General features: G+C 48.9%; 1 protein-coding gene across 4 annotated transcripts; it reads left to right on the top strand.

Annotated features, from left to right (window-relative positions):
• Positions 1–1,457: 1,457 nt before the first annotated feature.
• Positions 1,458–25,255, top strand: GGT7 (gamma-glutamyltransferase 7). Of its 4 annotated transcripts, none has more exons than XM_061127125.1 (15): positions 1,458–1,651; positions 6,874–7,109; positions 7,484–7,635; positions 9,072–9,189; positions 10,060–10,127; positions 10,342–10,415; positions 11,004–11,200; positions 13,099–13,186; positions 14,720–14,847; positions 15,018–15,106; positions 17,397–17,546; positions 17,666–17,783; positions 18,544–18,681; positions 20,691–20,783; positions 24,596–25,255. In XM_061127125.1, exons 1-15 carry the CDS (start codon positions 1,483–1,485, stop codon positions 24,656–24,658), a joined length of 1,881 nt encoding a protein of 626 aa, XP_060983108.1. In that variant the 5' UTR covers positions 1,458–1,482; the 3' UTR covers positions 24,659–25,255. The 4 variants fall into 4 exon arrangements, with proteins under 4 accessions (XP_060983108.1, XP_060983105.1, XP_060983106.1 ...); XM_061127122.1 differs by having other exon boundaries at positions 9,072–9,201; positions 20,691–20,790; positions 24,596–25,254; XM_061127123.1 differs by having other exon boundaries at positions 20,691–20,790; positions 24,596–25,253.

Below are 25,255 nucleotides of genomic sequence, written 5' to 3'. Positions count from 1 at the left end.
CCAGCCCCCTCCCCCTGCCAGGGATTGTGGAAAAGAGAGACCAAGAGAAGAAGCTGATATTCCCTTCATGCCCAGGGAAAGGTAACAAGAATATGATTCTCATCTGTCTGTGAGTACTGGAAGACAGGCAGATAGACTGTTAAATGGAAATTTGGACAAGAGGCCTAATAACAGAGGGAACCAACATCCCATCCTTGGAGACAGGGTAGTAGAGCAAGCTCTGGTGTAGTTGGAATTTGTCAGAGTGGGAAGTGTTTGGGTCATGTTGGACAAGATGAGAATCCACGAGATTAAGGAAATGCTGATAAAGATTATGGCATTTACTGTATTAAGCAGGTGTCAAGCCATATTTTAAAAACTTTCCAAATGCGATTTAATCTTCACAAGCAAAGATGGCTACTATTATTCTCTCCATTTTACAGATGAAGAAACCCCATACTGAATGAAATTGGGTATTTTGCCCAAGATTACACAGTTTGTAAGCAGTCACAGACAGAGTAGGAGAACGCATAGATCCATTCCCTACCCTCTCCCACCGCAGCCCATTCCTGCCATATCATCACCACCACCATTTTTTCTTTCTCTAAGTGTCCTTTCCAGAACCACATAAAAAACTCTTTAAATAACGGTAAACACTCAGGTTCCAGAGATCCCATTCCAGCCAACTAAATCATGATCGCTAGAATGCCATCCAGAGACCCGCTTTTAAAATCCTAACATAAGCTCAACACTTGCTAATAGGTCAGGGGTCCCAGAAGAGATTGTGATTAAAAGAGGAGTCGGCGAAATGTTGAGGCGGGGTGATCCAGGGAAGGATCCGACGACCCAGGAGAGACGTCCAAGGAGCGGTCTCAAAGTGAAGCAGGTTGAGGATGAAGTAGGGGGCTGGGGCTAGGGGCGGAGGTGGTGATGAAGGTGGAGTCTGAAGTCGAAAGAGGGCTCTGGGGTCGGAGGAAGTATGAGATAGGAGAATAAGGATCTTAGAGTCCAAGAAAGGGCCTGAGGTTCGAGGAGTTTGGCATTAGAGACAGCATCTGGGGTCGACGAGAGGTTTGCGGTCAGTGAACTGGACAGCGAGCCGATGAGGGAGCCTGGAGTCTGAGGAGGTTTCTAGCTCAAACTGGAAGGAAGAAGGGGTTTGGTCCCTGGCCTGCGTGAGGTGCCCCGAGCCACTCAGGTCGCGCTTACTGCGTGCTCTTCCCCTCCTGACCCCCCACTGCGCGATCCGGTTCGTCCTCCAGGCTCTGCATCCACACTCTCAGCCCGACCTACGCGGCCGGTGCCGGCTGATAATGCTAAGCAGGAGTATGTCAAATCCCGACACCTCCAGGGTCAGGGTTTGAGGCGCCCCCTCCCGGCAGTCCAGGAGCTCAGGCCCCGCCCTCCTCCTCCCCTGCCCCCCCCCCCCCCCGTCCCCACCCCGCCAGGCCCCCGCCTCAGCACTTCCGGCAGGCGCTGCGCTGCTGGGGGGCGCGGGCGAGGATGGCGGCGGAGAACGAGGCCAGTCAGGAGAGCGCCCTGGGCGCCTACTCGCCGGTGGACTACATGAGCATCACCAGCTTCCCGAGGCTGCCGGAGGATGAGCCGGCGCCCGCGGTCCCTCTGAGGGGCCGCAAGGACGAGGATGCCTTCCTGGGAGACCCGGATACCGGTGAGGCCCGCTGGCCCCATCCCTGCCCCCTGGGACGTCTCTGGTCCTCCTTCATCTGCGCGGAGCATCACCTCCAGCTCCAACTCCCTAATTCATTCCCTTCCTCCTGGACCTCGCCCTTCTCCTCCCCAGTCTCTGTTAATTTTCTGGTGGGGTTGGGGATGCATCTCTCTGCCTTGGAGGCTTAGGATGCGACAAGGGAGAAGGATGCCGGGGACTGCAGTAGGAGGGGTTGGGGTTACCCCTTGGGAAGAACCAACTAATAAGGAAGGAATGTTGGAGGGCAGTTCCTAAGGAACAGTTGTGATCACCCAGCAGACTAGATTTTTCTCTAGTCACAGAAAACAGGATAGAATAAATCAAGTCAGAGACTGCAGCAGGATGGATAGAGGCTAGGTCTTGAGAAGAACTTCCCCACAGCCAGGGATTGTGGGAAGGAAAGACATGAGAAGAAACTGAGAATCTCTTTATGTCCAGGGAGAGGTAACGAGAATATAACTCTCAGCTGTCTGTGAATGATGAGTATTGGGAGACAGGGGGATGGACCTTGTGACCTCTCAAAGTCCTTGGGGACCAGAGCACCTTCACTGCCCTGTGGATACCTCACCCTGCCCAGAGCAGTGGATCAGGCCAGAATGTTAGTAAGGTATCCTGCCCCCTAGCAAGCAGGCTCCAGAATTTTACTGTGTTATCTTCAGCACTCTACAGGAACTGCAAGAGGTGGGAATAGGGAGGGATGAGACAGGACCTAGGGGAGACCTGGAGCTGAAAGCTCTCTGAGCAGTTTTTCCCTAATGCTCTCTCTCCTGTCCATGTGGCTCAGCTCTGTCCTCCCCTCCATTTTTCATCCTCCACCCCCCACCATCCCTCATTCCCTCAACGTCACTTCCTGGCATTAGAGCATCCTTCTGCTTCACTCTCTCTTCCTCTCAGTGCCTGCACTTGAGCCCTGTCCCTTACCAGCCTGGCGGATTCTGCTTCTCTGGCCCAGCCCCTTCTAGTCTGGCCCTTCAGTAGCTACGCCTAGGCTGACAACTGCCAATTCTTCCCCTCTCCACAACTCTCCAGTCACCTGGCTCTGACTTTCAGCCCCTGTCAACCTGACTCGATTATAGCCTACGTGAAGGGGATTTGAGGGGACCATGGAGAGGATTATGGCCATCACATGTCAAAGCTGCAGATTAAAACTTCTTTTCTAAAGAGAGTAGCCCTGGAATCAGGAGGAAGCGAGAGAGAAGTGGGAGGATATGTCCTGGTGGATACCAGGACTGAAACCAGTTTCTTTATGCAGGAGTCAAGAATACCACTTCTGGTCCCAACACTGCCCTGACTCACTGTGTGTCTATGGGCACACATACCCTGACCTGGGCCTTAGTTTCTTCTTCCAGCTCAAAACTGCGAATGCCTATCTCCCAATCTAGAGATTGGAAACCCCTGATATGTTTTATCCTTCTTTCCTATGAATGTCTTAGCATTTGTCAAAACTGGTGATTATTTATTTGGGTTACTTTTGATTACAAGCCCTATGAGGATGGGATCATGGCTGTCTTGTTCACCATCCTTTATGCACCATCCAGCACAGTGCTAATATCTCAGCAAAAATTGTTGAAGAAATAAATGAATGCAAAGAGAAGATCTCAAGATGAAAGAATGGCAGGGGAGGGAGTTATCAAACCTCAGGGAGTTCCTTGAAGAGTTAATACAGGTTCTGCCCACAACCGTAAAAAAGTCCCGCAAAGACCGTGGTCACTGGAGTTTCTGGGAACCTGCTCTTTAGGCCAAGTTGTGTGCTAAGGTTCTAAGGACCTTGCCATCCTACCTGTGTAGCCATGTCTCCCGTCACTATTTTCCAAGCCCCAAGGCTCCTCTAAATCAGCGGGACCACCCTACTGGCTAACATGTCCTCCTATGTTCTGAATCTGCTGGTTCCACTGGGTGGCACTGCCCTATCCTCTTATGCAGGACTTTGGTTGTGCCTAGCTAGTCTCTAGCCTACTGTTTCCCAGAACCAAGTGTCAGGTACCCCGCAGTAGGCTCTGTGGGTAACCAAGCTAGATGGTGACCACTCCAAGATTGGGGAGAACTTTCTTTGCTCTTTTCTGAGTTCCAGGCCCATGTGTTCTTCTCTTTCCCAGAAATCTGCCTCTAGATGTCCTGCAAGTCCTTCACCTTCAGCATGTTCCATGCTGTTCTTGTCATCTCTTCCCCATACACCTGTTCTTCCCCCAGTGTCACTCTCAATTAATGACACTGCCATTCATCCTGTCCCAAGGTAGAAGCCCTGGAGCCACCCATGGTTCTCTCCCTTCCTCTCATTTCTAGATGGTGACCAGATGCTTTCTGTCTCCCTCCTAAGTATCTTCCAAATTCCATCTCACCATCCCTGGCATCACCACTGTAGGCTAAGCTGCCATCCTCTTTGATCTGTATTACCCATAGGCTTCTAGCTATTCTTCCTGCCTCATTCCCTCTTCCCCACCCCTCCCAACTCAATCCATCCACCACCCCCCATTTCTGATCATGTCACTCCCTATTTAAAAAATCTTTAGTGATTCTCCCCTCAAGGGAGTAAGCAAGCCAGGTATGATCCCAGTCTCCTGCTAAGCTCTCTCTCCTGAGTTCTAGCAAATAAACTATTTAGGATTCATTTCTTATGTGCTGCGCTGTGCTAAGTCACTTCAGTCATGTCCGACTCTTTGTGACCCATGGACTATAACTTGCCAGGCTCCTCTGTCCATGGGATTCTCCAGGCAAGAATACTGGAGTGGGTTGCCATTCCTTCCTCCAGAGGATCTTCCCAGCCCAGGGATTGCATCCCTTAGACCTTCTGCATTGGCAGGTGGGTTCTTTACCACCAGCGCCACCTGGGAAGCCCCTTGTCTCTCACAAACCCAGCTAAAACTGAGAATGTTACTGGGTAGCATAACTGAAAAGTTCAGGATATAGGGCTTCAGGCATAGTTGCAATGAAGTACTTGAAAAAGAATTGGCTTTTCCCCATCTTTTGCTTTGCCTTCATTTTTGTGGGCTTCATCTTCAGAAAGCCTCTCATCTTGTGGGGGTAAGATGCCCCCAGCAGTAATAGGCTTACATCTTAGCAACCTAGACAGAAAGAAAGTCTTTGTCTTTCCCAGTATTCTAGCAAGCAACCAAAAAAAAAAAAAAAAACAAACAAACCCAGAGTCTGAGTATCATTGGTGCCGTTGCTGGTCACATGCATCTGAATCAATCACTGTACTGAGGGCCCTGTTCTGATTGGCTAGACCTAGGTTATATTCTCACTCTGGTCAGGAGGAGGGAATGAGGAATGAGAGAGGGAAATTGGTGTTCTCTAAAAGAAAATTGAATGAGGAATGGTGTCAAAGCAAATAAAATTTAGATGCCTACTAAGCCAACTGCCTTTCAGATAACTCCTGCTGTTGACCCACAAATTCAGAATAGCCAAAAGTTAAACTCATTCTTCTTCTGAAAGACTTGTTTCTTCTGGTCCCAAAATAGCCTTTTCCTGGTGTCTTGCTGTTGTCCTTACACAACAGTAAAATCAATGGTATTTTCTCCCCACCACTTAACACAGTTAGCACCTAGTAAATATTTTTATTGAATAAATGGAAAATGATATTCACTTGTATATTTATATTATTCATATGTAATATACATTATATTACATATTTATATTATATATTCATATATTATATATTCATAATAAATAATAATGATAATGATTGATTTATGGTAAATAATTCATTTACCATAATAAATGATTGGTAGAATAAGAAGACTTGAATATATCTAATTATGATGGGGCCATAGCACCTTTATCTTCTGACTCCTCATATATGATTGGACAAACAGATTTAAGGACAAGTTCCTGGAAATATAAACCTGAATTAGCATATAAGGTTCATTTTTGAGGATAGCACTGGCTCCTGATGCCACGTGGAGCAATGGAAAAGAGGTTTTCAAGTTATGGAGACTCTTGATTCTGATATCTGTTTATTTTTTACTCTAAGCAGGCAGTATCACCTTCTTCAGCCCCAGTTTACTCTTCGGTATAATGGAGAGAGTGGACTGTCAAGAAGTTATGGGAGCGGAGGGAATGTATATAAAGTTCCTAGTATAATTAGCATCAATAAATATAAGTTCAAAACCCTTACCTTCATTTGAAACCTCTAGGAGACAAGGAGAGTTCTGGATCCACCGTGGGAATTTAACATGTCTGTTGAGTGAATTCCAGTTTTATTTACAGACTCTGGTGTTGGTGCTGAGGGTTGGAAGCAAACATAACCAGCTGAGTTGTTGCTGTTGTTTAGTTGCCAAGTTGTGTCCGACTCTCTGTGACTCCATGGACTGTAGCCCATAAGGTTCCTCTGTCCTTGGTATTTTCCAGGCAAGAATACTGGAGTGGGTTGCCATTTCCTCCTCCAGGAGATCTTCCGGACCTGGGAGGGACTAAACCCGAATCTCTTGCATCTCCTGCATTGGCAGGTGGATTCTTTACCACTGTGCCACCTGGGAAGCCCGCATACACACACACACACACACACACACACACACATTCTTTTCCATCATGGTTTATCACCGAATATTGAATATAGTTCTCTATGCTGTACAGTAGGACCTTGTCATCCTTTTTTTTCTTCAGAGTACCTGCCACAACTTGTAATGATATACTCCTTTGTTTATTTGTTTACTGTCTTCTTTCCACTCGTCTTCAAAACCCAGAAGGGCAGAAACTGTCTGTTCCTTTCCCCCAGCATCTAGCATGGGACCGGACAAACAGCAGACCCTCCATATTTGTTGAACGAATGGATGGATGGATGGATGGATCAGGGAAACAAGGTTGGAAGCCAGGGCCTGTCCACTAGGTTTATGGAGCTGCCTCGTGGCCTACCTAGAAGGCTGGGCCCCAGCTAGGGCAGGATCTGGTTTCCCGGGAGAGCCCAACCCCCGCCTCTCCAGGAAGTATTCTCAGCGCTGAGTCCTGGGTCCCAGGCAATTTGGTCTAGGGACGGGAGGGAATCCAGCCACCCTGCTCACTCCCCTCCCCCGCTCCGCCCTCCCTGGAGTGCCTCGTAGAGACGCGGAAAGGTGGGTAGTGCGGTCCAGTGGCGTCTGTTTGACCCGGGCGGAGAGAGGGGAGGGGGACGCAGAACAGCCCCGCCTACAGGGCGGGTAGGGCCCGGTGAGAGGAGCCCAGACAGACCCCCGGCCCGCCGCCCGCAGATCCGGACTCCTTCCTGAAGTCTGCGCGGCTGCAGCGGCTACCTTCGTCGTCGTCGGAGATGGGCAGCCAGGACGGGTCGCCGCTGCGAGAGACGCGCAAAGATCCGTTCTCCGCTGCGGCGTCTGAGTGCTCCTGCCGCCAGGATGGGCTCACGGTGATCGTCACGGCCTGTCTCACCTTTGCCACCGGGGTCACTGTGGCCCTTATCATGCAGATCTACTTCGGGGACCCCCAGGTGAGGGGTGGGGGAGGGATCGGAGAGGGAGCGGAGAGAACCAGGGGAGGAGGGGTGAGAAAGCTCTGGAGGAGACCGTGGGAACCGAGGACGGGCTTGAGTGATGGAAGGGGGTCAGCAAATGGAAAGGGGAGAGGACGGTGACTTGAGGGGGGAGGAAGGTCTCAAGGGAGGGGCTCCCGGGCGTGAGGGGGTAGAGCTCACACAAAGGAACGGATCGGGTCGGAGGCAGAGTCGTAGGCAAAAGTCGGGGATTAAAGGGCAGGTCTCGCATCCCCAACGTCTGTTGGAGGTCCTGAAGTTAGTGGAGGTCCCTTAGGGAGGTGGGGGGAGGGGGGCTTCTACTGTCTCACCTAGTTCCCTGTCCCTTCCAGATCTTTCACCAGGGCGCTGTGGTGACTGATGCCGCCCGCTGCACCTCGCTGGGCATCGAGGTGCTCAGTAAACAGGGATCCTCGGTGGACGCGGCTGTCGCAGCGGCGCTGTGTTTGGGGATCGTGGCTCCGCACAGTTCTGGTCTGGGCGGGTAAGAAGCTCCCAGCTGTGAGGGTTGGGGTGCCCCAGGGCTACTTCTGTCTCTTGGTTTATCATCCTCAGTGTGTGGGAGGTCTAGTTTGAGCAGAGGGTAGACGGCCCCAAATCCTTTCGTTTGCTCTTTCTGCACCCAGTCTTACCCCCTTGTCTTTTCATGGAGTCAGAGGAGGTGTTTTTCTTTAACTGGGAAAATGACTTCATAAGGGAGTATGCTGTCATTAATTAAGGCTGTGATCCTTAAACTTTTAGGATTTACAAATCCTTAAATCCCCGTGAGTCTGATGAAAGCAACCAATCCTCTATCCTCCAAAAATACACCCCCCGGTGGGTGCATGCATGCTCATTCGCTTCAGTCTGTTCCACTCTTTGCGACCCTATGGACTATAGCCCTCCAGGCTCCTCTGTCCATGGGGATTCTCCAGACAAGAATACTGGAGTGGGTTGCCATGCCCTCCTCCAGTGATCTTCCTGACCCAGGGATGGAACCCACGTCTCTTAATCTCCTGCATTGGCAGGTGGGTTCTTTATCACTAGCGCCACCTGGGAAACCCCTACCTCAGGGTAAAACCTCCTAAAACAAAGATGATAAACTGGCCACCCACTGGCCACACCCAGCACACAGCCTGGTTTGGTTTGCACCCTTAAATTTTTAAAAATTTATTTGCTAATATTAAAAAATTGAGAATTTTCATAAAAATCTAGATCTCTAATATTTCTTGGACAGTCTGGAGACATGATAACACTGGGCCTACATTCTCACCTGGTTGCAATTATCTGGAGCTGAATAGAAGCTGCTTCCCATGATGGGGCCGTAGTTGTAGTTGGCCATAGTTCCTACCACTCCCTTTTGTTTATCTGTCCTGCTTTCTCTATTACATGAGTTGGCTGCAAACCAGTTATCTCAGATGTAACCCCCATCTCAGATGGAAACAAACCATAGACAAGGGACAGGCTGACTAAGTCCATATCATGGCTCCTGCAAGACCAACCCTCCAGGCCCTAACTTTTGTGTACAGTCTGTGCTTACGTAATTCAGTCCTGGGAGAGGGAGCAAGGCCATACCACAGAGGCAGGTGCAGGAAGCTGGCAGGGGTCCAGCTTGGTGGGGAAGGGGAGGAATGAGGGAGGGGGAGTAGAAGGTCCTGCTCTCCCAGTCTCTCGGGTTTTCCTAATCAGGGATTAAAGTCTCCAGTAACAGGCTGGAAGAGGTCCGTGGACTCTGGGTTCCCAAACCCCTTGATTTCACCCCCCTTCTTGGGGGAGTAGCTCAGGCTCTGAATCCCTGCTGGAGAGGGAGCTCAGACCCCTGAGTCCAGATGACAAACTGAGACTACAGCCATCACCATGGGGGAGGTTGAGGAATGGCAGGTTAATGGTTCAGAGGAGTGGCATCTTATCATCACCCTCCCCCTTCTGTGTCTATCCTAGTGGGGGAGTGATGCTGGTACATGACATTCGACGAAATAAGAGCCACCTAATTGATTTCCGGGAGTCTGCACCTGGGGCTCTCAGGGAAGAGGCCCTGCAGAGATCCTGGGAGACCAAGGTGGGGACCCTGGTGAGAAGGGGGGGGGGTGTCTCCCTTTACTACCCTTCTGCTAACCCCAGCATTACTTTGCTGAATATTTACTATGGAGACAAGGAAAAGAGTTAAGTAGGATGATCTCAGGCCATGAAGGAGATAGGCAGCCCCCCCAAATAAAATAATGAACCAAAAAATCTGAGTGATTGATAACAGGTAGTACAATAACACCTGACTTCTCTGGCAACCTTGCCTATCTGGCACATAATAAGGAAGAAGAAAGGCCACTGGGTAGTCTGAGATGTCACAAAATAGCTGCATTATCACTCACACATCTCATTCTGAGGCTGTTGTCGGTGACTTTCCCAGTCCCTGACGTATTGGAAGATTATAGAGGAACTGCTGGAAGTAAACCCACTATCTACTGAGTGCAAAGGAAGAAATAGACTAACTCGGAGAAATAGATATTTAGTGCAGTAGCAAAAGCCCAACACACCCCTGAATTATCATGGTTCAGAGTAATGGTGGTGTGATAATGAAAAGGTTAAATGAAGGTCCCTTGTCCACTGTTCTAAAAGACAAGATTAGGTATAATCCAATATAGACCGGTTTCCATCTAAATTGTTGTCTCGGCCCTTAAAAGGGTTTGCTTAACTTATAAATCTCTTGGTTATAATAGAGAAAGGAGGCCTTTCTGCATTTACTGATAGGAAATCAGGGAGATGGGAGGAATGCATGCTGGGGACAGATTGTCCCTCCTTTGGGATACTTGGCCTGTGTCTCTCCCCTGTGCCAGCCCCCCATCCCTGGCTTGGGGCTCTGCGGAGTTCAGCCCAGCACCCCCCCTTCCAGTGACCTGGTCTCCTCTCTCCCTCACCTGCCCGCCTTGCCCAGCCTGGGCTCTTGGTGGGGGTTCCCGGAATGGTGAAGGGGCTACATGAAGCTCACCAGCTGTATGGCAGGTAAGGATTATCCCCCTGGGGACCAGGGACCCCTGTCTGCACTCCTCCTTGGGTGGCCTTCTCCTCCCTTCCTGGATTCTCCCCTTCCCAACTTCCCCCTCCTAATATCCCCTTCAGTTGCCAGGACTCTCTTTCCCAGGAACCCCCCTCCCCCCCAGGACCCCTCTTCCTTCCCCCAGGACCTCCTCCACCCCCTGCTCTCCGGCTCCCCCAGGCTGCCATGGTCCCAAGTCCTGGCATTTGCAGCAGCTGTGGCCCAAGATGGCTTCAACGTGACCCATGATCTAGGTCAGTGGGGCCTGGGGGTGGAGGGAAAGGCATGAGGTTGATGGAGAGGGGAGAGGAAACCTCTGTGATTTGGGTCCAAAGCCAGGAAGTGTCTCTCTTCTGATTGGCTCCTCAGACCCCCCTACCCACACCACTGGTACCTTCACTGTGTGTGTGTGTGTGTGTGTGTGTGTGTGTGTGTGTGTGTGTGTGTGTGTGTGTTCAGTGGCTTTAGTCGTGTCGGACTCTTTGCAGCCCCATGGACTGTAGCCCACCAGTTCTCCTCTGTCCATGGGATTCTCCAGGCAAAAATACTGGAGTGGGTTGCCATTCCCTTCTCCAGGGGATCTTCCTGACCCAGGGATCCAACCCGTGCCTCTTGCCTGTCCTGCATTGGCAGGCAGATTCCTTGCCACTGGGCAACATCTTCTCTGAGAGGGAGTCTCAAATTTGGGGATCTGGGAAGGGTTCATATGCAACCCACCTCCTCGGTAACAGGCTCCTGGAGGGGCCTGCGGTCTTAGGGCCGACCTCTCAGCCCTCATCCACCCTACCTGTTGCGCGTGTAGTCCCAACGCCCCCAGCCTAGCCGCGCGTCCCTGCCCGCAGCCCAAGCCCTGGCCGAACAGCCGCCACCCAATGCATCTGACCGCTTCCGTGAGACGTTCCTGCCGATGGGCCACCCGCCACTACCTGGCTCTTTGCTGCGACGGCCTGACCTGGCGGCCGTGCTGGAGGTGCTTGGCACCTACGGCCCCGCCGCCTTCTACGCAGGTGGCAACCTCACCCTGGAGATGGTGGCCGAGGTAAGTGCCTTGTAGCACTTCCCCAACCCCTGCCCCACCTCGGAGGACCCTACTTTAGAGAAGTCCTCTTCCCCCTTGCTTCTCGCTTTCTTTCTACATGTGTTTGCTGGGGATTCCATGCACTTGAAATTCTAGAATAGGCACAACTAACCTCAGAATCAGATCAGTGGTTTGGGGATTGGAGGAGTTGACTGGGATGAGACACAAAGAACCTCCTAGGGTGATGAGAATATTTTGTCTTGATTGAGAGGGGATCTTTGAGCTCCCCAATGTTGGGACCAACCTCTAACAGTGGGCTGTCCTGGCCCTCCCAGGCTTAGTGGGGACCCAGGATCAGCCTCAGCTTCGCTGAGCCCACAGCCCCACCCTGCTCCCTGGGTTTTCTAGGGAGAGACACAGTCGTCACTGGTGACTCTCAGGATTAGGGAAGATTGACACAAGGGCTTACCAACCTACTCCAAAGAGTCTTAATCTGAGGCAGTAATGGGTTCTGGGAACTATTGTTGATAGTTCAAAACCACTGATGGAAAATTATGTTCGAGATAAGGATTCATGGGCCAACTGAGTGATTCTCTCATTTGTGCATTGGGAGTGGGAATTAAAACAGGCCCATCATTCATTCTACATTCATGGAGCATCTGCTCTGTGCCAGCCTCAGTGCTGGGCACTGGCGTTATGGATGTGGTTATAGACACCCATCTCAAATGGATTTCCCTGGAAAGCCCAGCAGAGTACTGGCTTTAGATCTCCTGGGTCCAAGGGCTCCATCTACACTTGGTCAGTCTCTCTTTTTCCGTCTCACAGCTCTATTTTCTTTTATTTGAAGTCACTCTCTGTCAGATCCTTTCCACACCTGCTGTTCACCAGCCATCCTTCCAGCAAGCCATCCCAAAGAAAGAGCCTTCTCACTCCAGTAGTTCTAGCAAAACCTCAAAGCTAGGTCTCATTGGCCCATCATGGGTCTATTCCCAAACCAATCACAGTGGCATGGAAAAGAAATGCCCTGATTAGCCAGACCTGGGTCGAATATCTTCTCCTGATGGTGGAGAAAGGAATGAACAAGATTCTAACAAAAGACCATCAGAGCTTTCCCACAATTGAGTTTATTAACTTACCAGACAAAGCCAAGAAATTCAATGTGTAGGTCACTGAGGGTAGTTTAGAAGCCAGAGGTTTCAAGTTTTAAAAAAGTACTAAAAAAGAAAAAAAAAAAAGAAAGAAAGAAAAGAGGAGGGGATTCCTAGTGGTTATGCTAATTTAGGATTAAAAAATAGCATGTTGGATAGAATGAGGCCATAGGTTTGTACAAGATTGGATCATTGGTCAGTGGAGTGCTCAGTTATGTCCAGTAAGGTCTGTTCCTTCCAGGGTCATCCATAGTTCCTGATTTTGGAGTGACTTTAGTTGATTGTAGTGAAATGCAAAATTCAGTTTTGATATCTCCTAGGCAAGTGCTGCCGCCAAGTGGAAAATCTTTCTTCTACATAGGCAGGGGGCAGTATGTGCAAAGACATAGTCATGAGTTCAGCATCTGCAGGTCACTCTGGTTGCTGTACAGAGCTCATTGGGGAGCAACAGGACGTGAAGTGGGAGAGGTAGGCAGGGGCCAGGTCACAAAGGGCCTTGGATGCCAGACTAAGGAAGTCATTCATAGATCGTATCTAGCACAACACCTGGCACATACTGGGTGCTTATCATTAGTGCTTTTTCCCTTTCCTTTTTCTTTGCGTACCCACAGCTGATGGGGTTCCCTAAAGCTCATGATGGGAATTGCAGAAGGCACAAAAATTGTAAACATTTGATCTGTGTGTGATGCAAACATATACCTTAAGCTAAACTGCATGCTTCCAGTGTGGTGTGTGACTCATGGTGGTGGGGGGTCATTCTCTCCTCTCCAGGCTCAGCACGCAGGGGGCGTCATAACTGAGGAGGACTTCAGCAACTACAGTGCCCTCTTGGAGAAGCCTGTGTGTGGCGTGTACAGAGGTGACCTCTCCCCCAGCTCCCAGGGTCCCCACTGAGGAGAAGCCTCCCAGTCCATGGCCACATCCTTTTGGCCTAGTGGCTCCTCCCCATTTCACAAGAGAGAAACTGAGGCAATGAGCTGCCTAAGCAGCCAACCGTTGAAGCAAGCCAGAGCCAGCCTACCTTCTGAAGTAGTCATGGGGTCAGTTACCCCAAATATTTAGGAGATGGAGAGGGAGGTCTGGTCAAAGGCTGAAGCCTAGGGTTTGGGGTTCTGGCCATAGGTTTTCTTGATCTGGGTTCTGTGTTGTTGTCTCAGCCCCCTCCCCAGCCCCTCTCTCACTGCCTGTACTTCCTAAGATGAGTCCTTAAGACCAGTATCCATCTTAGCTTCATGTTAGAACAAACTCTTCGAGACAGTCAGAGGCCCACCTCCTCACTGTGCTAAAAGAAAACTGAGGCCCTGGAGAGGAAAGGAACTAAATCTACCAAACTCAAAACCAATGAGGAACCCAAAAAGTCAAGCTTACGACATGGGTGAACTCCATGTTTGTTGAACCCAAAGTGGTGGGCTCCTGGGTTCCTCAGAAGGCCCTTAGGCCTTCTGTCCTCAGGAGGCCCAGATCACCTCAAGCTCCAGCAGAGGCTGCTTCTGTGTTCAGGTTTCCAGGCCTCCATCTCTTAGGCCTGATTCTTCTTCCAGAAGGGGTGGAATATTGAGCAGAGGATGAACATAGCCTTGGAGCCAGAAGACCTGGTTTTGGGTACCAGCTGTGCCATTCACCTTAAACAAGCCACTTACCACTTTGAGCCTTGTTTCTTTGCTTAAAAGGGAGATAATAATAATGCTTGCCTCTCAGGATACCATGAGGAGTTGATGAGGTGATGCTGGAAGTTGCCCTGAACAGAATTGGCACTTGACATGTCATATTTGATTTCCATTTGCCCTCCCCAGACTAGGTTCTCTTGGCAATGCCAGTACCTTGAGTACTCTGGGCCCTCCTTACCTCTTATAACCTTGGACCAGCTACCTCATTTTACAGTTTCCTCACCTGTAAAATGGGGATAACAGTACCCATTATAAGGATTAAATGAGTTAATTAGTGTTATTTGTCAGGTATTATTATTCCTTTGATATCCAAACATCTAATAACAGAGACCTCAAATTGGAAGAGAAATTTGCTATTTCCAAGAAGTTTCAAGAGTGGGACCAGCAGGGGCCCTGAGGGAGGAGCTGAAAGGAGACATATGGTAGACCAGAAATCTGGACATCTGAATACCTGTCTCTGTTCTGTCAATGGATGGCAGTGTGGCTCTGGGCAAATCACTGTTTTCCTGAGCCTCAGTTTCCTCTTAAGGAAGAGGAAACAAAAGACAAATATTCTGGCCCGGCCCTTGACTCACCATGTGAACTTGGATGCACCCCTTTGCCTCTCAATGTAGTTTCCCTATCTGATGAGGAGGTTCAGGGCAGTGGTCTCAAGCCTGTGTGATGGTGGGATGTGGAGATGCCTTGACCCCTCCCCTGCCATCGCTCGTTTCCTGTCCTTTCAGGCCACCTAGTTCTCAGTCCCCGACCCCCACACACAGGCCCTGCCCTCATCAGTGCTCTCAACATCCTCGAGGGCTTCAATCTCACCAGCCTGGTATCCCGGGAGCAGGCTCTTCACTGGGTGGCAGAGGTAAGGCTGACCCCTTTGCTCCACCTGGGTCTGGAGACACAAGAGTGGGGGAATGGGGTGCTGCCATAAGGCCTGACTAAATCACCTCCAAGTTTCCTCACACAGGAAGATCCTGGTGTGGGTGCTGGGAGGGGCTTGGCAGCCTCTTCACACCCCTGCTCTGTTTACAGACCCTGAAGATTGCATTAGCCCTGGCCAGCAGACTGGGAGATCCCATCTACGATTCTACCATCACTGAGAGCATGGATGACATGCTTAGGTGGGTCCCCAGGAGCAGGACCCTGAGCACTACAGAGGTGGTGGCAGGTGTGGGGAAAGAACCAGGTGAAGCAGCTGGTGGAGCAGTGAAGCCTGCAGTCCCAAGTCAATGTCAGCTCAACCCCAGTTCACAGTGTGACACTAGTCACCTCACTGTGTGCCTCAGTTTTCCCATCTGTACAACAAGGTGGTCTACTTCATACAGCTCTCAAATTTTTTTGACCCCAGTGAGTGAAAGTCACTCAGTTGTGTCCGACTCTTTGCGACCCCATGGACTGTAGCCCATGAGGCTCCTCTGTCTATGGAATTCTCCAGGCCAGAATACTGGAGTGGGCAGCCGTTCCCTTCTTCAGTGGATTCTCCCAATCCAGGGATCGAACCTAGGTCTTACGCATTGCAGGAGGATTCTTTACCATCTGAGCCACCAGGGAAGCCCTTTGACCCCAGAGGGCACCTATATGGACCCAGCTGTTCCCTCTTTGGAGTGGAAAAAGAAAGTAATGAAAAAGACCCCCCAAGCAAATACTGGAGGTGGTGGGGGTTTTGATTAAAATGTACCTACATTAGCAATGTAACGTAGTAAGATTGTGGGCTCTATTTGGACAGCCCCAGTACAAATCCCAGTTTTAACCAGCCACTAGCTATGCAGCCTTTGGCAAGTCATTTAAACTCTCTAAGTCTCAGTTTCTACAAAGGCCTGACAATAGTGGTGCCAACTTTGGGACTTCTCTGCTGGTCCAATGGTTAAGATTCCACTCTTCCAATGCAGGAGGTACAGGTTCAGTCCCTGGTTGAGGAACTAAGATTCCAAATGTAAATAAGTAAAAATATAGAAATTTTTAATTAAAAAAAATTTTTAAAGTGGTGCCAACCTTATGAGGTCATGGTGAGGAATAAACAAGATCATACATGCAAAGTGCTTAGATAGTTGTCTGGCACGTAATAAATATTCAACAGATATCATTGTTGTTATCAATTGATAATAGGGGTAAGATTGATTACTATTTAACTGCTACTATAATGAACTTAAAGGCTAGCTAAAGGGAAAATCAGAAGCCAAAAATATAGTTCATGTCAATTTATACCAGTACTCAAACAGCCCTCTATGAATTAAGTTGGAAATGATGAGGCTAAATAAACAGCTAATAATTAAATAGCAGAGACAGCAGCAACCAAAAATTATAACCAGTTCAAGGCCACAGGGATAAAACCTAAAAACCAAGCCTCCTCCCGCTCACCCCCCTCAAACCACTTGAAACAAAACCCTCCATACCATCTCTGTGTGCCCACCAGCCCTCATGGTTGAAAACTGAATGAATGTCTTTAGTAATCCTTGGTAACTTGTTTTTCTCTAATCAGAATAACTAACTAACCATTATCATGTAAGAAACCTTCGGTTGAACTTTAAAAAGTGAAGAATTGCATGTTCTCAAGATCAATGCAAATTTAACCCTAAAACACACACACACACACACACACACACACAAACACACTCACATATTCCTATATTAAATTAATTGAACTGATTTATCCAGTAAATAGTTATTAATGTGCCAGGTTCTTGTGTGCCTTGGGGAAAAATTCTAATAGCAAGTAAAGATCTCTGTATACAAAACCTTCCTCTGACTGAACTCTTAATAAAACTTTAGTTCTGGACTACAAACACTAAGTTAAATGAATTCAGTTTGTTCATTCAAAACAAATCTTTTCTGATCATCCCTTATGTTCCAGGTACTTTAATAGAAAGGATCAAATGAATTGTTGAGTAACTAAAAGATTTGATTTAAACATGAAATAAACTAAACATTGACTCTAGAAGAAAACCTGTGCTGTGCAAAGTCAATTGAATCGTGTCCGACTCTTGGCGAACCTATGGGCTGTAGCCCACCAGGCTCCTCTGTCCGTGGGATTCTCCAGGCAAGAATATTGGAGCGGGTTGCCACGCCCTCCTCCAGGGAATCTTCCTAACCCAGGGATCGAACCCACGTCTTATACATCTCTTGCATTGGCAGGCGGGTTCTTTACCACTAGTGCCACCTGGGAAGAAGGAGCTTTTCTTCTTTTTTTCCAGAAAAACCTGAACAACATTTAAATCAATTCATTCAATAACTATCCGCTATATGCCAGGAATAAGTGAACTTCTGCTCTCATAGATCTAACAGTTCAGTAGTGGGGCGGGGCTGGGGGAAGCAGGTTTTAATCAAATAATTGCACAGAGACTCCACAAAGTGTGGTAGGTGGGGGTAACGAGTGCCCAGTGTGTGTTCATCTCTTACTTCTTATCTTTTCAGCAAAGTGGAGGCTGCCTACTTCCGGGGCCAGATCAATGACTCGCAGACAGCCCCTGTCCCGCTCCTGCCCATCTATGAGCTCAACGGGGCTCCCACGGCTGCCCAGGTGTTGATCATGGGCCCTGACGACTTCATCGTGGCCATGGTCAGGTATGCCGGCTCAGACTCAGAACCTGGCACAAAGGATCATTGGGACCAGGAAGGAGGTGGGGGTTGGGTAAGAGTGAGGGCAGGCTCAGAGCTCACCTGGCCCTGACCTTGGTCCCCAGCTCCCTGAACCGACCCTTTGGCAGCGGCCTCATCACCCCCTCGGGGATCCTGCTCAACAGCCAGATGCTGGACTTCTCTTGGCCCAACAGGACTGCTAACCACCCTGCACCCAGCCTGGTAGGGCCTCGCTTCCCTTCTTCCCTGGGGACCCTGAGATCTAGGTAGAAGGTGCAGTGGCATGACTGCCCCTCCCTCCCCACTTCTTCTAGGAAATTATATTATCAAGAAAAACAGCTAAACAAGGTATCCACTTCCTCCCCAGCCCAAGTGGCTTGGAGCCTGGTGGATCCAAAGAAACCTCATCCCATTCTGCCACCGTCTCACTGTGTGACCCGGGGAAAATCTTGTCCCCTCTCTGGGCCTCAGTCTCTTCACCTACTGTACAGTGAGGATATTGGCCACCTTGGGATGCTTTGGGTACTTTGCAGAATTAGCAGTCTATGACTGTGTGATGCTGAGCACTGAAGGGGCGCTGAAGAGGGACCCAAAGAGAAAAGAGATATGAATTATTGTCTGTTGTGAGAGCAGTGTCCTTAGCATCCTGCAGGCTGGGTCCCAGCAGGATAAAGACAGATAGAGATGCCCAGGGTGGGCATGAATCTGTTCCTTCTCACAGTCCTCTTTCTGGGCTTGATCCCTCTCCCGCCACCCATGGTAGCCCCCTAGCAGCCCATAGTTCAGGGAATCCATTATCTACCTCAGTTATCCAAGGACCCTGCCCATTTCACAGACAGCAAACTGTGGCCTGGGAATGGGCAGCCCCCATGAAAACTGGGGCTGTGGAAGGTTCAGGAGAGGGAGAGATTTTGGAAGAGTGGTGGAGTAATCCTTTCCTGTCCCGTTCCACCTCTTATTCCCCTGTGGTCTCTGACAACAGGAGAACTCGGTGCAGCCAGGGAAGCGGCCACTGTCTTTCCTGCTGCCCACTGTGGTCCGGCCAGCAGAAGGACTCTGTGGGACCTACCTTGCCCTGGGGGCCAATGGAGCTGCCCGGGGCCTCAGCGGCCTGACCCAGGTGAGGTTCCCCCAGGTAGGCCTTTCATGGCTAGGAGTCAAGCTGTGACCGGGGCTGTGGATGCCCCTCATGTCTGACTTGTCCTCATCTCTTGTTTATTTATTTTGGGGGGCTTCCCCAGTGGCTCAGCAGTAAAGAATCCGCCTGCAATAAAGGAGATGCGGGTTCGATCCCTGGGTCAAGAAGATCCCCTGGAGGAGGGACTGGCTACTCACTTCAGTATTCTTGCTGCAAGAATCCCATGGACAGAAGGGCCTGGCAGGCTACAGTCTATGGGGTCGCAAAGAGTTGGACACAACTGAAGCAACTAAGCACATTTATTTTTGGCTGTAATCGCTTCTCAGCCTTTTGGCTAAGATCAAGTGTATTTTTGGCTGTGCTGGGTCCTTGCTGCTGTGTACAGGATTTCCTTAGTTGCAGCAAGCAGGGGCCACTCTTCCCTGTGGTGCGTGGGTCTCTCACTGCAGTGGCCTCCCTTGGTGCGGAGCAAGGGCTTTAGGCACGGGCTTCAGTAGTTGCAACTCTCCAGCTGCAGAACACGTGCTCAATAGCTGTGGCACACTGCCTTAGTTGCATGTGGAATCTCCTCAACCAGGGATTGAACCAGTGTCCCTTGTGTTGGCAGATGGATTCTCAGCTACTGGACCACCAGGAAAGTTCCTGTCTTCATCTCTTAACACACAGCAAACATGGGCTGAGGTTGCTTTGTGGCAGTCCCCTCCTGAGCGCTGGAGACATGAACTATGTCACTCTCAGTAAAAATGGAGCCCTGAAGCTTCATGTCATCCCAGGTTTCAGGGAAATCGCAGGGTCAGTAGAATTGAGAGATCAGAGAGCATCTGGGCTGCCTGGGTTCTGTCAACGTCAAGTCCCATTGTGCTCCTATTCAATATCCGAATAACAAGCAGCCCTCTTCAGGGTCTGATTTTGAAAGGGAGGGCCTGCTCCCTTCTAAAACATCTCACTACAGTTCCATGAATGTCTTGAGCATCTGTTTGATGTGCCAGACTTGTACTTTGGCAGATGATGAGTTAACAAACCTGGGCTTTGGAATCAGACCCCTCTGGGCCCCAGCTTAAGTGCTGCCAATTTCCAACTGTGTGGTGTTGGGGAATTCACTTAACCTCTCTGAATCTCGGTCTCCTCATCTGTAAAATGGAGATAATAACCAATAGCTAACATTCATGGAGCTTTTACCAAGTGACAGGCAGTGTTACATGTGTTAACCTTATAACCTTCCCAACTTTGGGAGGAATCTTTATTTCTATTTCATAGATGAGGAAACTGAGACCCAGAGAAGTTCAATCTAGTAAGAATGGGCAGGCAAGTAGGGGAAGAAGGTAGGATGAATTGAGAGCGTAGCACTGACATACATACATACATACATATATATATATGTATGTACTACTCTATATAAAACACTGGGAGGGCTCAGCTTGGTGCTCTGTGATGACCTAGAGGGGTGGGATGGGGCGAAGGAGGCTCAAGAGAGATGGGATATATATATACTTACAGCTGATTCACGCTGTTGTACAGCAGAAACTAACACAGCATTGTAAAGCAATCATCCTCCAATCTAAGTAAATAAAAAGGATGGGCAGGCAATTTGGTTGCAGAGCCTACACACACTTCCAACCCCAAAGCTGTAAGTATCTGCACGTAGTGTACCCTAGTGTACAGTCCCATCTGTTAGCCCTCTCCTGGCCAAGAAGAAGGGAGGAGAGCCTCAGCTTGTATTAAAGGAGACTGGTGCTAATGGTGCCTCTTCCCTAGCTCTTTCCAAACTCTGGAATGAATCCCTTTTCTTCTCTGGCCCTGGGTTTCCCCTCTGTGAAATAGAGACGGTCATCACAGGCCTCCCTGTCTTCTGGGGCTGTTCAGAAACTCAGATGACACCCCTGGTGTAAATGGTTCAAATACTAAGGAGTCTGGACCAGGGGTGAGGGCTGTGGAGGCCTGAACCTACACCTCTGGGACAGCCCTGACTTCTGCCTCTTGGCTGCCTACAGGTACTGCTGAACGTCCTGACCTTGAACCGGAACCTGAGTGACAGCCTGGCCCGTGGTCGCCTGCACCCGGACCTGCAGACCAACCTCCTGCAGGTGGACAGTGAGTGAAGAGCAAAGGTCCCCATGGGGTGGGCACAGGGCAGGGTGGAGAAAGGGGCTCCTCCCAAGGGTGCCCCTTCCCTGACTGGCACCAGCTCCCTGCCAGTGACAGTCAGGTTTCTTTCGACCAACTCCTACCAGAATAGTAAAAGGTCTGGGAATTGAAATCTATCCTGCCGTTTCCTGTCTGTGGCCTTGCAAAATGCAGGTCTCCACTCTGAGCCTTAGTTTTCTCATTTGTAAAATAAGATATAGTTGTTCATTTTGCAAACTGTTCATTCAACAGTTGTACTGAATACCTACTGTGTGCCAGGTATTATCCTAGGTGCTGGGGGCACTGCATTTACAGGCTTACAGGAAAATAAATAAAGAAACATGAAAAAGTGAAATAAATTCTCCACAGAGCATTAAAACAGGATGATATATATGACTGACTCCATGACTGGGGAAACTTTCTCTTTGGTGACATTTAAGCTGAGATCTGAAGAGTGGGAAAGAGGCTACCAGGAGAAGAACTGTGGCAGGAATGTAGGCCAAGGGAACAAACGCAAAGAACTCATTGCAGGAATAGACTTGGTGTTGCAGGAGTAGAAAGGAAACCAGGGTGAGTGAGGGTGAGATAAGATCAGAGAAGCAGGCAGGGGCCAGATCAAAGACCTTAGAGATTATGGTGAGGAGACAGACTTTCCTCTAAGAAGGATGGGTGCTTAATTTTGGACCCCGCTTAATCTCATAACTGGGGAAGTATGTGCACCTTTGAGAAGTTTTTATTAGAACAATGTATTATGTTAGTCCAAAAGGGATACAGAATTGAATGAGACATGGTCCTTGCTTGTTCAATCTCTCCATTCTATAGATAAAAAAACTGATCCTCACAGAGGTTATTAGTTAGTCAAAGGTAAACCAATAAATGGCAGAACCGATATCAGATACATGCCAAAACAGTTTTTTTACTGCATGACTCTTGATATCTCCTGGACAGAAGCATGTTAGAAGCCACAGACCCTCAGTAGTTACACCCTGTAGTTGGCCAATGTCCCTTGGATCCCAGCTGATGGGTAATGAGGTCAATTCCTTGAAAATGAATATTGCTTAACTACTATCTTCTGGTCTCTATCAAATGTAAGGCTCTGTGCTAAGTTACTGTGGGGATGAGGGGTGCTCATCCCAGCCCTCCCTGGAAGGACACACAAGTCTGAGGATATGGAGAGTAGAGGCTTGGTGAAGGGAAAGTTCATGCACTTGAGGGCTCTGGAAGGCTTTATGGAAGAGGTAACAACTAGCTGGGCCTTGATGTATGAGCCGAAATTTGGCATGTGGAGGTAAAGAACATTCTGGACCAGGGGGAGGGGGTATACCTTGGACAAAGACAGAAAAAAATGGTTCAGAGAGCAGCCAAGAGGCCAGCTGAACTAGAGACATGGTTTCCCAAACTTCAGAATTTATCCAGTACCTTCATGACTTTTGCCACATTTGCACACCATTTAAAGCATTATTTACATAATGCTTTGTGTGTCTACAAATGGACTTCCCTTTTCACCTAAGTGTATTTTAAAAGTAAATCTTATAACCACAAATGGGAAAATGGCATCATTTGCCACAAACAGATGGTAAACGGCTACAAAAATAATCAAATTTTTTAGGTTTTAGTTAGATGTTTTTGCCCACAGATGGTTCTGAGATCTGCTTGCTCTTAAAGAAAAAGATTAGAAATGTTAGAGACTACACTGGGATGTAGTCCTTTCTATTATCAAAAGGACTGAAAGTGAACCCCAAAGGGAATATATTTCCAACTTGGTGATGTAATGTTATCCAATGTGTGTCTTTATCTCAAGAAGTACCCCAAAATCATCCCATTTGGGGAAATAAGAAGATCAGATTTTTGTTGAGCAGTGGGAGGTGAAGATACACGGCATACCACGAAGGTTCATGTTAAGAAGTATGGACTTTATCTAGTTGAGCAAGGGGCGAATATGACTTGATTTGTTTTATGTAGGGAAGGTAGATTGAAAGGAGAAGAACTTAAGTCAGAGAAACACAAGAAAGCAGCTGGGATAATGGTCCACGCAAGAGATGATGAAGACCTGAAATTATGCAGGAGAGTGAGATTGATTTGTTCATTTATCCATTAAATTTTAAACATTTACTGTGTCCTCACTCTGTCCTAGGCAATGGGGATCAATAGTGAGCAAGATGGCATTCTTGCCTTCAGAAAACTTATTTTCTAGTGAAGGGAGACACAGTAAATACATAAACAAGATGCAGGTGGCAGTAAGTACTTTGAAAGAAAATAAAGCAAGGTAAAGATGACAGGGGCTGCTGTTTTAGATAGTGGTCAGGAAAGTTCTTGAAAACTAGAAGGAAGTATGAGAGCTAGTTCTGTGATTATTTAGTAGGAGAGCATTGTAGGCAGAGAGAATAGCAGAGGCAAAAGCCCTGAAGTAGGAGCATGTTTGACTTACTTGAGGGATGGCAAGGAGGCCAGGTTTTCTGGTAGCTCAGACAGTGAAGAATCTGCCTGAAATGCTGGGGACCCAGGTTCAATCTCTGGGTCAGGAAGATCCCCTGGAGAAGGGAATAGCTACCTACTCCAGTATTCTTGCCTAGAGAATTCCATGGACCCATGAGCCTAGCGGGCTACAGTCCTTGGGGTTGCAAAGAGTAGGACACGACTGAGTGACTAACACTTATTTACTTAAGGAGGCTAGAGCAGGGTTTTAAGCAAGGAAGATAGTAAAAGGAAGTGAGAAGAGGAGTTTAAAGAGATGCGAGTTTCCTGATAATGTTGGGCCTTAGAGACTTTGGTGAGGATTTTGGATTTCGTTCTAAGAATCATCAAAATTGTTGGAAGGTTTTGAGCAGGGGAAGTGACATGGTCTGACTAATGGCTGCTATGTGAATAGGCTGTAGGGAAGCAGGACTGAAGTACAAAGACCAGTTAGTGGACCTTTTGGTAATGCTGGCAAGTAATGATGGCAGCTTGGCCTAGGCAGATGGGATGAAGACCCCCAAAGCCAAGCCCTTTTTCCAGTATTAAGAATGATGACACATTATTGATCACTTACTATATTCAAGGGCTCTGAGTTTTGTGCTTTGTGTGTATTATTTGCTTTAGTGTCTGTAATAACTTTATGTGGTAAGTTCTCAGATAATACCCATTTTGTACATGAGGAAACTGAGGCTCAGAGAGGTAACACAATTTGCCCAAGGTCACACAGCTCGTTAGAGCCAGTGCTCTAAACCAGTGGTCCCCAACCTTTTTGGCACCAGGGACCAGTTTCGTAGAAGACAATTTTCCCATGGACTAGAGTGCCTGGGAGATGATTTGGGGATGATTCGAGCACATTACATTTACTGTGCACTTTATTTCTAAAGCTTCCCTGAGAGCTCAGTTGGTAAAGAATCCGCCTGCAATGCAGGAGACCGTGGTTCGATTCCTGAGTTGGGAAGATCTCCTGGAGAAAGGAAAGGCTACCCACTCCAGTATACTTGGGCTTCCCTTGTGGCTCAGCTGGTAAAGAATTCTCCTGCAATGCAGGAGACCTGGGTTCACTCCCTGGGTTGGAAAGATCTCCTGGAGAAGGGAAAGGCTACCTACTCCAGTATTCTGGCCTGGAGAATTCCATGGACTGTATAGTTCATGGGATTGCAAAGAGTTGGACACGTCTGAGCACCTTTCACTTTCACTTTATTTCTAATCTAATCCCACGGCTGACCTGACAAGGAGGTGCCAGTCCACGGCCCAGAGGTTGGGGACCCCTGCTCTAAACTCTCTGAATGTGTGTATGTTGGGGAATGGTTTTCAGGTGAGTTCACAGAGGAAGAGATTGAGTTCCTGGAAGCCAGGGGTCACCACGTGGAGAAGGTAGATGTCTTATCCTGGGTCCATGGCAGCCGGAGAACCAATAACTTCATCATCGGTGTGAAGGACCCTCGGAGCCCAGATGCAGCCGGAGCTACCATCCTGTAGAGCAGCAGGGGGGGCAGGAGTCTCTGCTCCCTGCCATTGCATGTTCCTAGAGTCCCTCCTTCTCCCAGGTTTGGTCTCAGAGGGACCCCAGGGATGCCCCAGATCAGGGGCCAGAGGGGATGCTTAGCAAACCCTATCCCAGAGTAATGGGAAAATTCTCCATCTGGAGGCCTGTGGTGGTGGCAGTGGTGGTGTCAGTGTCCACAGGACCTTGAGGAGTCAGACTGTCTGTCTGTCTCCTTTCCCTCAGCCATGCAGGCCCTGAGCTTAGGGATGTGCTTGCAAACCCTTTTCAAGAGTCCTCACCACCCCAACATTGCCAGTTGGGCCTGACCTGGCCTTGTCTTCCAGCTCCTTTCTCCTGTCCCCAGCCTCATTTCTGAAATGACTAGGATTTTTTTTTAATGGACCATCCTAGGGAAGCGAGTGGGGGAGGGCTCTTTTCCTTCTCCCATCAGGTTGAGGTGGGGGCCTTACATCTGGGGGGCCCCAGGGT

Source organism: Dama dama, chromosome 23 (genome assembly GCF_033118175.1).
Source record: "Dama dama isolate Ldn47 chromosome 23, ASM3311817v1, whole genome shotgun sequence".
NCBI classification, from domain to species: domain Eukaryota; kingdom Metazoa; phylum Chordata; class Mammalia; order Artiodactyla; family Cervidae; genus Dama; species Dama dama.
This window is presented reverse-complemented; position numbering and strand designations above follow the sequence as displayed.